Source organism: Rhinoraja longicauda, chromosome 11, assembly GCF_053455715.1.
Source record: "Rhinoraja longicauda isolate Sanriku21f chromosome 11, sRhiLon1.1, whole genome shotgun sequence".
NCBI lineage: Eukaryota > Metazoa > Chordata > Chondrichthyes > Rajiformes > Arhynchobatidae > Rhinoraja > Rhinoraja longicauda.
Genome location: NC_135963.1, coordinates 50,530,472 through 50,543,231, shown reverse-complemented (window position 1 = coordinate 50,543,231; position 12,760 = coordinate 50,530,472). Strand labels below are relative to the sequence as shown.

The following is a 12,760-nucleotide window of genomic DNA, read 5'->3' as shown; positions in this document are numbered from 1 at the left end:
TTTATTGGCGTCTGTTGGACGTTGGCATGTTTTGATGATCGTATCTGGTGGGCTTAAGGAAAGAGGACACTTGCATTCCATCAACTTTGTGGTGCTCTGTAGAAGTTCCTTTCCCGAATGGGCTATTACAGAGCAGCAAATGTCCAAACAGCAATATTCTTTTGCACATCAGCATCCTCAAATTGGTTCATCTGCATCTGCTGGCTCTTTGAAAGTGTCTCACCCTATAGCCATGCATGCGTTTCATTAGTACGGCACATTCCTCTCTGAAAGTTCCTATTAATTCAGCATCCATGAGCACTTTGGACAGTACAATCTAGATCTGTGTTGATTTTAGAAAATCCAGCATCATCCCTGAGTTTAGCCAATGGTTTTAAGTCGGGAGACTTCTAATTATTGTTCTGCTTGCAATTCGGAAACAACTGCCTGTTTCCTATATGAAAGTATTTTGAACACTGTTTTAACTTTGTCTTTGACAAGAACAATCTCAGTTTTTTAACCTCATTCTGCTAGCTCCATTCACTCTCATTGAGGCCTTGATATTCGGAAAGGGGGGTGGAAAGACCTGATGAACCTATTGCGAAACATATACATTACCTAGATTGGATGGTAAAGATTGCTTGTTTTCCTTGTAAATTGAAAATTTGAATGGGGTTATCATCGTATAGCTTTTAGCTGCATTGGCCCAGTGATGGATGTTGCTTGTTGTGAAGAACATCAGTTCGGAACCTCAGGAGGGGATTTTATAACAAACATGCTGTCAACTCACCAGAGAGCAAGTTTAAATAGGGTCACATAATGGAAAAGGAAAAATGGCATTCATCACAAAGCCAGCAGGCAGACAAGTTAATTATGCAAGCACAGGAAATATGTAAATAGGTATTAATCTGAGACGGGGTCAGGAATTCCACATGTCCCAGGCCAGGACCAGCAGAGATTATTCTTCAAAGTTTGAGCTAATGGACTTGAAATCGCAGACAGGAAAAAAAAATCTCCAGGGTCCAAATAGGATTAAATACTTGCAGCTATACCATGGATGGATGGCATTACTACATTTCAAGGGTATTTGTTTTTTTCAAAACTATTTCATTGGTTGTAAAGAATTTAGAGACATGGAGAATGCGTGAAGCGCTATATATGAGTGCAGATTCTGTATTTTGCATTGTAGCCCTTAGAAAATGGCCCAGAACCATTACTCAAGATCTTTGCAGCAAATGACAGAGCAACAATTAAGTAAATATCAGCAAAATGGTGTGTAAGGCACTGTGATGTAGAATTCTTGGTGTGTATTAAATATTTTGTCTTTTTTTTAATGTGATAGACAAACACAAATTAACAAGTGGGAAACATGGTGGTTTAGTATGCTTTCTTTTCCCTATATTTGTGCTTCAACATTAAATAAAACTTGAATATTGTCACAATTGAAGGGGAGGCCATTTGCACTCTTGGTCATTAACTGCTTAATAGTATGCATGCATCTTGGAACAAAGGAAATTTGCTGCTTTCCTATCCAGTCTTTGAATGCCTTTCTGAAAACTGTTTCCAGAAATAGTGTGAGGAGTTCTCCTTGGCTGGTTATGGCAAAAAGACTGATCATAATTGACTTCGAGAAGTGGGTTTTTTTTCTCACGTGAATGCCATCTCAATGATTCTTCCTGCATGGTGAACAAAGTGTACAATGAAGAGAGTGCAACTTGAGTTTCTCGTCTTGATGGCGACCAGTATACAGTCCCATCAGCACTGGTAGCATTTTGCTCATCAGCATGAGAGTCGATGATGCATGTTAATAATAATAATAATAATAATATTCATTTATTGTCATTGCAACGAGTACAACAAAATTAAAAAAACAGCCAATCCTGACGGTGCGTACAAACATATATGCAATAATGCAAAAACAAATAAATACATAAATACAATTAAATTAAGTACAAGATTTTTTAACGGTGTTGCCTAGTGCACAGGTAGTGTTCAGTTCTCGTATGGCCCTGGGGTAAAAACTGTTCTTAAGTCTGTTTGTTCGGGATTTGATTGACCTGAAACGTCGACCAGAGGGCAGATGAACAAACAGACGGTGGCCGGGGTGGGATGGATCTTTTATTATTTTGCCTGCTCTACTGAGGCAGCGCAGGCTGAACAGGTGCTCCAGGGAGGGCAGTGAGCAGCCGATGATTTTCTGGGCCGTCGTGATGACCCTCTGAAGGGCCTTCCTGTCCTTTTCTGAGCAGCTGGCATACCATGTGGTTATACAGTATGCCAGCACACTCTCGATGGAGCAGCGATAGAAGGACAACATGAGCTTCTCCTGCAGGTTGGTTTTCCTGAGGATCCTCAGGAAGTGGAGTCTCTGCTGTGCCTTCTTTACTGTGGTGATGGTGTTGGTAGACCAGGTGAGATCCTCTGCGATGTGCGTACCCAGGAACCTGAAAGCTGGTACCCTTTCCACGCAGACCCCATTGATGTAGAGTGGGTCGTAATCTCCACTGGTTTTTCTAAAGTCAATTATAAGTTCCTTTGTTTTGGAGGAGTTCAGGACCAGATTGTTCACTGAACACCATGCTGCCAGCCTTTGGATTTCATCCCTATAGGCTGTCTCATCTCCTTCTGAGATAAGTCCAACCACAGTCGTGTCATCCGCGAACTTGATGATGGTGTTGGTGGGATGGGTGGGGGCGCAGTCGTGAGTGTAGAGGGAGTAAAGGATGGGGCTCAACACACAGCCCTGTGGTGAGCCGGTGCTCAGTGTAATGGTGGAGGAGAGGTGAGGGCCTATTTTGACTGTCTGGGGGCGGTTGGTCAGGAAGTCCTTGATCCATTTGCAGATGGTTAGGGAAAATCCAAGGTCGGAAAGTTTGGTGACCAGTCTGCTCGGGATGACCGTGTTAAAGGCAGAGCTGAAGTCGAGAAAGAGCATCCTCACATAGCTCCCCTGGTGTTCAAGGTGTCGAGTAGTAAATAATGAAGCTAGGTGAACTTGCCCCTGGCCCACGTTTTAAATCTTGTCTTTGTGTGCTACCTGTCCACTCTTCCCATTGGAATTTCTAATGTCTTATAATTGTAATGGGTTCAATGTATATTATGGCGTTGTAATTACATTTGACCGCCAATGGCGATGCTGCAGCTTTTCCAGATCTTCGTTATGGGTCATTTACATATGTGGTACTCATTATTCCTACAGTGAGAACAATTTTAAATAAAGCTTTTTAAAATGAGGACGGAATTATTTGTGAATACTCTGATCTTTAATAGTTCTGTCCCCTTTCAATACCATCCCATATGAAGATGCTTGATGTTGGCCTGTCCTGCACAATTCCAGAACATTCTGGTACAGGTTGTCATTGCTGCAGTGCGTCTCGAGTGGTCACAGGGGGCATCTTGTGAATTTAATCATCATCTCCATTGTGAATGATATACCCAAGTCATAATGTCAGTGTGGAGTCAAACCAGGGATATTTTCAATGTCATGGAAACAAACAACAAAGTGTGGTGCATTCATTCTGAGCTGTTCTGGGCACTTAACAGATGTGCCTTTTGAAGATTTTATCTTTAACATTTTTAGTACCAGAAACAGAGGCACAGATGTTTCATCCATGTATGGGATAGATCCTAATTGTTACTGTTCTTACAATTTGGCACCTCTGTCAGCACATGCCACAGGGCGGCACAGTGGTAGAGTTGCTGCCTTAGAGGCAGAGACCAGGGTTTCATAGATGCTGTGTGTACGTAGTTTGTACCTACTCCCCGTAACCATGTGGGTTTTAACCGGGTGCTCCGGTTTCCTCCCACATTCCAAAGTCGTGCAGGTTTGAAGGTTAACGTCCCTAGTGTGTAGGATAGACCTAGTGTACGGTTGATTGTTGGTTGCCATGGACTCAGTGGGCCAAAGGACCTGTTTCCACACTGTATCTCTAAACTAAGTACTAGGCTGCCCTGTATCACTTCACTTAAAAGAACATTGTTCATTAATAGGTTCAGATAATCAGAATTGGCTGGCCATTCAACCACATGCTGGCGTTGCAGACCATTTGATTTCAGCTAATAATTTTGTTGCATTGTTATTAATACATCGTCCAACAGTTTAATTCCATCTCTTAATGATCAGAACTAAAATCCATGCTGACTTCCACCTTCCCTCGCCCATTCCACCCCAACCACTCAATCAAAGTAAATGGTAAGTTATAGCTTTCCCTCCTTTGAATTATTTTTGCCGTCGTTTTTTTTGCAAACTTACTAGGTAGGTGTGATCACTTTGTCTCACTTCTTTTGTGAAGAATGATTCTTTATGAACCGAAGATTTTTTTGGATTTGATTTGAGATTCATGGAAGATGTATATCTTTTCTACATTAAATTGGAAACTTTTGGGCTGCAGCAATCAGCTTTACTTTTCTACAAAAACTAGCCATGGAGAGTTCGAACCACCACTGATGAAATGGAAAGTTGCTCATAAATCAATGTCCACTGCTGTGTTTGCCATGCACCAGCGGTTAGCCTGCAGCATCTTGAATAACAAAACTGTGAGGCTTGTGTGCCAACACTGCCCCCTAATGCTTTTGTAACATGTTTTTTAAGAAGTGAACAATAGATACACAATCTAAAATTGTGTAGGGTTTTCGCAACAGTAAACAGTAAAAATCTTGTGTGCAGGTATAATTTTTTTTAATGACTTTTGGGAAGTGTTGGATGGATTGCTGTGTAACGTCACACACAGTGAAGGAACATGACCTGAGATGCTGCCTGTCCCGCTGAGTTACTCCAACATTTTATGTCTATCTTCGGTGTAAGATAGACACTGAAGCATCTGCAGTTCCTTCCTACACCACGAAAACTGACTGTTTAGTTGTCAACTTCAAAAGATTTATTATTCCACATATGCTTGCAATTTCTATCAATCGTATACATTCATGTGTTTTAAAAAAAAAATCCAGTCACTGCAAACTTAACAATATCAGACCACACTAGATCAGAAAGCTCTGGATGCTGGTCTTGATACAATAGACCTGATCTATAACTGGTTGGTTGGGCAAGCTTCCTGCAAGCATTTACATTACACAGACTCAATAATCAAAGTAAAACTGCCAAATACAATTTTGCACTGTTTCATCCATAATCTGAATTTTTATCCTTCAGGGTAAACTGCTGCTTAAATGTGAAATGATATCCCAATGAAAAAATGTCTATGAAGATCTGTCACCAGCAATATATGAACTATGTTTTGGGGCAACTTTACCTGACATAAGACCCTCACCTGTACAGTAATGCAGTTTATGAAGGAGCAGATATATTTACGTCAGATTAGTACTGCAAATGCAGGGCTATGTGTACATTGTGTTTTGTCTGTCGGGTATTCTGTGCAGAGCTGTGTCCACATTGTACATGCTGGTTATTTGTGTGTGGGCTATATGTACATTGTGCTACATGTTGGATTTGATGTGCATTGTGTGATACTTTGTTTGAAATTAGATTTTAAGCTGATTTTAAAATAGATGACAGTCACACATTATATCCCTGTTCTTGATTAGCTCTAAATATAATTCTAACCATAAACACTTTTTCTCTTCCTCCCTAATCTTCTGAGCTCTCGTTCCCCTCCCTCAATCCTCCACTACAGTGACTACCGCATGCAAATATTATGAACTGGAGAGCTGATCGCACATGTAAAAAATACATGGCTTAGATTTTAAACCAACAGATTGCCCTCAATTTATGTTCTCTAAAAAAATCTGTCATGTGAAACCAAATAACATTCCTCCTTAAAATCTGCTTGTCTCACATGCATCCTGTTTCTTAGTTACAATAGGAATATTGAGGTGTCGTGCGCAGTGTTTTCAGATACAGCCTCCCTAAGGAGGCTGGGAGGAAGTGGATAGCCACAGTTTTAAAATGCATTTGTCGTGCAGACTGCCAGGCCCCTGCGACCCTCACAGATTAAGCTGGGAGGAGAATGCGATGTTGGTTGAGTGTTTATATTAATGCTGCATCTGCCATGACATTGTCCAGAATGTATCTGTCAGAAACATTAGTCCAAGAAGTTGTAGTTGCTGGAAGGGTTTGATTCCTTCATTGAAAAAGTACTGCCAACGGGGAGGTTTTGTGAGATCTAGAATTTCTTGGTAGAGCCTTGAGGGGTGTTTGCAGCAAAAACAGTAGTGTTACAGTAGCTCCTGCAAACAAATTGTGTTTATCTGAGATGGGAGTAATGGACGAGCCGGAGCAGAGTTTTGTTGTTGCGCCTCTCTAATTGAATACCATGTCAGGCTTGAGAAGTCCTATTGGTGCTTATACAACTGTGTTCCCAGGAAAAGCTTAAGCCTTCAGGTGAGGAGGAGATTCCTTCCTCAGGGTGGTTAATTATCAGAGTATTTCTGACTGAGCCAGAATGTGGTGGTGCAGTTTTGATTAGATTGTTGGAGGTGATGGACCTTCCCTTGGCTTGCGAGTTCCACTTTCAACTAGCCAGTTAAATCTGAAATGTTATACCTCTACTGAAATGTTAAAAAGTGATTATGTAGTGTTTCGTTCCGTTTTGTTGCAGAACTAAATCAAACTGATTGAGTCAGTGGTGGAGGAGTAGTACTTTCACGCAAGGTCCTCCTCTGCCTTGCCCTGTTCCTCTTCTCCTCCTCGTCTGTGCTTTGAGTTTAGTTTCTCCCCCTTCTTCAGTTTCATGTGAAACCCGACACCCAGAATCCAATAACACGGGGAACTGGTAATGATTACAAGGACTTAGAGAAGCTTCTTCTCCTAAGTCTAGAAATGGAAATGGTTGGCTCAGTATCAAACTAATTGGTTCAAAAGCTTTATTTACAGTGTTTTGCCTTGAATCCTTGAATGAAATGATGAGATGTAAATTCTGTAGTGTGTTCCGTTCTCACCAACACAAAAGAACTACAGGTGCAAATGCAATCCAGCTTCATTAACTTCCACTCCCTTTTAATTTGTGTCATTTCATTTTCTCTCTCGCTCGTTGCTGTTAATTAGGGCACCCTCTAATCAGTACTATTTATCACAGTGGTACTCATGTTTGGTAAAGCTGCTTTGCAGAATTGCTAAATGACTAATTAATGTCTGTTAATTAAGAAAATTGCTCGTGGTAACAAACGACATTGTCGCTGGCAGCAGCCGAGAGACTATAACACTTGTTGAAAGCACAAACATGACAGGTCTGCAACAGCTGTGATGCTTTATATATATATTTTTTTAAATCTTTTTTTGAATGGCTCTACATTTCTCCGAGCCTCCTGCAACTTGATGCGCTGCCGCTGTAACCCCCCTCCTGTGCTCTCTAACCCCTCGCAGGGACCCCCAGGTTCTCAACCCTCGCCACATACACAGCCGCCTCCTCCTCCTCACAATCCCAACAACATGATGGGACCCCACAATCAGGTAAAGAGCTGATGCAGCCCGCTTGGGTTCTTCAATTCAAAAGGGGGCAAGAATTTCTACATTTGACTAATGATTTGACTTTGCTTGCTTTTCTTTTATGTACAAAACTCCTGATCAGGTTGTCCTCAGCAGTGAAGCTTCCGTCCAGGGCTTTCTTACATTTCCAATGGATTTTGTTTTGGCTTCTGTTCAGCGCACGATTGCTTATTTAAATTAGTTTTCTTCTCCTTGCGTTCTTCTTACCTCTCCCAAAGATGGGCTGTGGTACGTACGGCTGCCCTCCAGGGCCGTGGCCGTACTTCAGTGGTATGGGGAGAAGGCAGGAACGGGGTACTGATTGAGAATGATCAGCCATGATCACATTGAATGGTGGTGCTGGCTCGAAGGGCCGAATGGCCTCCTCCTGCACCTATTGTCTATTGTCTATTGACCCTTGTCAGTGATCACCAGGTGACTTTTTCTGGCACGCAAGCCGTCACAGCCAAGCCCAGCCCAGTCTTGTCCTGCCATCCACACGGATGCATGTACATTTGTCCATAGGAGCCGATGGATGGTGAGCAGGAAGAGGAACCCAAGTTGATTGTTTCCTTGCCCCATTCCTTTAAACCTCCGCCCATCCCACAGCATTTACCTTCCAAGTCCACTGAAGTCAATTGCCCTGACTTGGGGCAATTTGGCATTGAACCTGGGCTGAACCTTGGACCTCTTGGTTCACATGGTTCAATTCCAACCCATACAGAGCATGCATCCACTGGGTGGGGTGAGAAACCCTTGTCTGAAACACAATGTCATCGATTAATTTAATTGGCACAGGAGCATCTTTGGAATATGTGCAACTTCAGATGGCAGGACTAATTAGTTTTTATTTGGAAACTTAGTAGGGTGGTTTGGTGGCTTGATTTTCAAGCGTACATGATCCATGGGGATTAAGAAGGTTCACTCATGGGATAACCAGATTAGTCTTTTCATAATATTTCCTTCCATGATTGTAAATACTTCTAAACCCACTTGGCTAAGTGCATAATTCACTGCCCTGATACTGGGTCTGTGAGCATCTTCATTTCTTTCAGTCTGTGGTTCAAAATTGGACGTGCTGGTTATGTTTTTGGTGATTTTTACTTTTTTGTATGTATTTGTTGGTGTCTCTCCATGTATTAAATGTACAGTACCTTTGTTGCATGATTATTATACCATGTTATCTGCAGTGTTGAGTCCCATTGAATGTTGCCATTGAGTTCTGAATCGCTGAGATTCTTGGCTATGACAAGATCACTGTCTACAAATGTTGCATTTTATTCATGTTTTTGAATTGTTTAAACAAAAGTCAGATGAGAAACTATTTAAGAACCAATGATACCTCCAGCAACATGTTACAGTATGTGATTCCAGTTTGTTTTAATAAGGTTCCTACTTAATGTCTTAAAGTGAAGTTGTGCATAAAGAATTTTATTATAAAATAACTGCTTTACATATTAATCAATTGCCCTTCGTAATGAATACCTACTTTATTCCTCTCAATCCACATTGTATTGGGCTGTTGTTGCTCCTTAAGGCATTCAGTGATACCCAAACAAAAGTGGAAGAATTCTTTTAGACTTTCCTTCCCTTTCCACTCGTGCATTTAAAGAAAAAAACAAAATTGGCAAATATTGTAAATCTTGGTCCCGCATAACTTTTACCTGTTATGTGGATGCCTTGAATATTTCAATGGGTGCATGGAAGATGCTGTAGTTATTTTCAAAAGCTGCAAATTTCCAGCATCCACTGTATTTTGCTTTAGTGTAATTTTTTTTAAGGCTTTGTTTGTTGGGAAGGAAATAATTTGAAGAAATTTGTAAGATTGTTTAGTAGTCACTTCAGTTTGTTCACAAAATGGAACACATCCGTGAAACTGAGCAGAAATTGAGTTGCATTCCGTCAGTTTTTCTTTGCAACGTTTCAGAGTATCTTTCCTTTAAACTTTAACTGTGCAAGAGCAGCACCACTGTGAAGAGAAACTTGGCAGGATGAGATTCCTTTTAGCTTCAAATCAGTGCATGACCCTTTAGTATTTCTCACTACACTGTAAAGTGGAATATTTTGCTTAATTATGTGAAGGAAAATGATTCATTTTTAAAGCGATAAAGGTTGCTCATTGAAGTGTCAAGGAAGTTGAGTTACAATAGATGGTATTCAATTTTTGTTTTACTATATTTTTGTATGCTAGTGTTCATTGGGATATTTGAAGAGAAATTACCTTTTTAAAAGCATAGCATGTTGTTTAAAAAGTGAGTTATGATTTCCATTGTCACCTCAAAGTCCTCCTTATTTTGATCCAGATCCAGTAATCAAGAAATGGCCATGGCAAGTGATTTATTGCCATGGGTGAAAATACTCAGAATCTACCATTTTGAATTCCTCCTGGACCTTGCATGTAAAGTTGCATGGATTATAAATTGGACAGTGCACACTGTGTGCAGAAATTCACGATTGTTAATTCACTGCATTGCACATCACCAAATCACTTGCCTTGGCTGTGGTCATTTTTTAAAAATTGCATGAAGTTACAGGTTTTCCACATGTATAAAAATGTTTTAATTGAGCTAAATAAAATAGTTATTTTAGCAGATTGTAGATTTAACTAATGCTATGTGATTGCAGCCTTTTATGTCGCCGCGATACGCAGGAGGTCCAAGACCCCCAATCAGAATGGGAAGCCAGGTACTGTTCCCACTGTGCTTCTATCACACTGCCGCAATCAGCAGTCCCATCCTCAACCAATGTAGCTGAGACTGAGATCAGAATCACAGGAACAGAGTATGATGTCCAGCCCCTCGACTTTGTTTTGGTGATCGGTGGGGATGTGGCTGACCTGAATTGCACCCCTCTCCACTCACTCGCTTCATCTCTCCTTTTTACCCTTGACTGGCTAAACGTAATCCTCCTTGGATTCAAGATTATTCATTGAGCTAACCTCTTGGGAGACATCTGTGTGAGACATTTCTGTTTCTGTCACAATCTGCAGATGTCTTTTGCATGAGGGGATTTCTCGTGAGTGACCTGACGTATACTTTTAAATCTGCCCCTTGTCTTAAACTTTCCCACTGGCAGAACACAATTTGGTATATCTAACCTACCTTCCCTTTCCATGATCCTAAGGATGTTCAAACAGCTCATCCCTTAACCCATCTACTAGGGAAGACCAGCCTAATTTATGTCATCCCTCTTCTAACTCTAATCTTTAGTGTGAAAATAACATTCCTGTAAGTCTTCTAGAATTTTCTGAATTTAAAATTATACCCACCTACATTTTGTTTTATACAAAACTGACTGTTCTAATGGTTTATCATGTCCAATGTTGAGCTATGTGATGCTGCATCACCTGTGGTTTTATTCTCTTGCTCAGGTGGTGTGAATCAGAATCAGAATCAGAGCTGCTCTTTGTATCCACTCTTGCATGAGGTTTGCACCAGTATTAATGGCGTTACTGAGAAGCTTTACTGCTATTTAATGAAATGTAGGCAACACCTTGGCCTGTGGGAAAGTTGGTTTCAATGATGGTTCTTTGTTTTGGTCCCTGTATAATGTATCCATCTTGTTGGGACATGGGACAGCTATTAGAACATGCTTGCCTCAACAATTTATCTTGAAAGCACTATTTCATGGTAACCATCAAAATGATCATGGTCCTGACAATGAACATAAAGCATTATTTTGGAATGCAAGTACCCCTTCGATTGAAATGTATGTGGGGTTTTTTCTTCTACTTTTCAGTGTGTTGAATCTTTCAATTGTTTCCATTCCCTCCCACCATCCTTCCAATTCCAATGCATTAACTATCTTTTATCGTTAAATGCGATGAACTGAGCTCAGGAGGTAGGACTAGATCTGCCTTGAATCCTGCTCTCCATTGTCCAATGATTTTTTAATCTGGCTGCATAGTAGTGGGAAATTTCACTGCCCTCTTGCTCTCGTGCTCACCTACTCTCGATAGGCGGTGGCACAATAAGAGCAGTTTTAATACTTGCATCACCACCAGTTCAATATTTACCATCAGGACTTTAGCATGCCAGTCTATTACAATCAGCACTGATTAATTTCCTCTTCCTGATCTCTCCTTCCCCTTCAGGCACTATCAGCAAATGCAAATAAATAAATTCATTTCTTAGCAGGTACATTTTGCACCGCATAAATTAGAAGTTAATCTTGACAAATTTGTTTTAACTTAATTGCTAGACTGAATCATTATCTTCTTAAAGGAAAATATAAGCGGTAATAGTGTTGCTTTTTAAAAAAAAAAGTTTTTTTCTAAATATGAAGCAGCAGCTTTTCCAAAGCTTAAGTACAGTCTTTGCAAAGTATTCCTGTTCCTAACATCCAATTGTATGATAATAAATGCTTCCATTCCCTTTTATGTTGTGTTGAACGTGCATGCTATTGGTCTTGTTAGTCGGCTCCAGCTTCCTGTGCAGAGACGCCACATTCGAAGATGGATTAAATAACTTTCAGAACCCACCCTTACTTCCTAAAATGTATCTGATGTCATCCAAATTTCTCTTCCTGAACAGTACCCAAAGGCTACCAGGAAACTAAAGAGATTTCTGTCCATTCAGATTGAAACGGCAGTCTTAAATCTCCAGCATTAATATCCTCGTCAATATTTTTCTTGAGGATCATTCTGAATTGTTGTAACTTGCAGTGTGATAGATTGGTGGAAGACAAGATAGAAATTCTGTGTTTTAATGATGAACCAAGGTAATTATTTCAGTTAGACTGGAGTGAAGTTATTGTTTAGGTTCAGTTTAAGAAAACACTTCTCCTTTTGGAGAAGCTGCATTAATCCATGCAATTTTCTTTTGCTGGAATGCAGGAAAATGGTTTTAATTTTCCATTGGCTGCCATCCATAACCAGTCAGGCCATGAATAGGTGAGCAGATACTTGACTGACACATGAATGAAGATGAGGTGAGCCTTCAGTAACCCCAGACTGCTGAACCCATTGAGAGTCTTTGTGACTCTCTAACTATTTTATTGAAAATGTATTGCTTGACTGACCCCAAGGCCAGTGTAACGTGGATCTTGTGCAATGAGGTGCAACACTAATTGGCTGAATCATTTTAATAAGATATAAAAATGGTAATGAGAAAGTATATCCCCCCCCCCCCTCAAATTTAGGGGAAATCCTAATTGTAAGATTTTTTTTTTTTTGGTGAAGTACACTGCAACAGAGTTATTGCTGAGTTTTTAAACCTTTGACAAAGCATTGTTTGTGGCCAAAAATTGTTTAATTACATTTTTTAAATCTTTGCTTCAGCTATTTTGTCAAATTTGATTCACCGGTTAGTTATTTTATTGAGCGTTCTCAAAATTTCCGTTCTTACAGCACAGATTAAAACA

At 40.4% G+C, this 12,760-nt stretch overlaps 1 protein-coding gene across 5 annotated transcripts in view; it reads left to right on the top strand.

Annotated features, from left to right (window-relative positions):
* ssbp3a (single stranded DNA binding protein 3a) overlaps positions 1-12,760 on the top strand; it is a 167,450-nt gene that overhangs the window by 133,631 nt on the left and 21,059 nt on the right. For 3 of the 5 annotated variants that reach the window (XM_078407679.1, XM_078407678.1, XM_078407682.1), the window contains 2 exons: positions 7,298-7,384; positions 10,025-10,084. In XM_078407679.1, the coding sequence (XP_078263805.1) occupies positions 7,298-7,384; positions 10,025-10,084 (147 nt within the window). The remainder of the gene's footprint in view (positions 1-7,297; positions 7,385-10,024; positions 10,085-12,760) is intronic. The other 2 variants (XM_078407681.1, XM_078407680.1) reach the window with 1 other exon arrangement.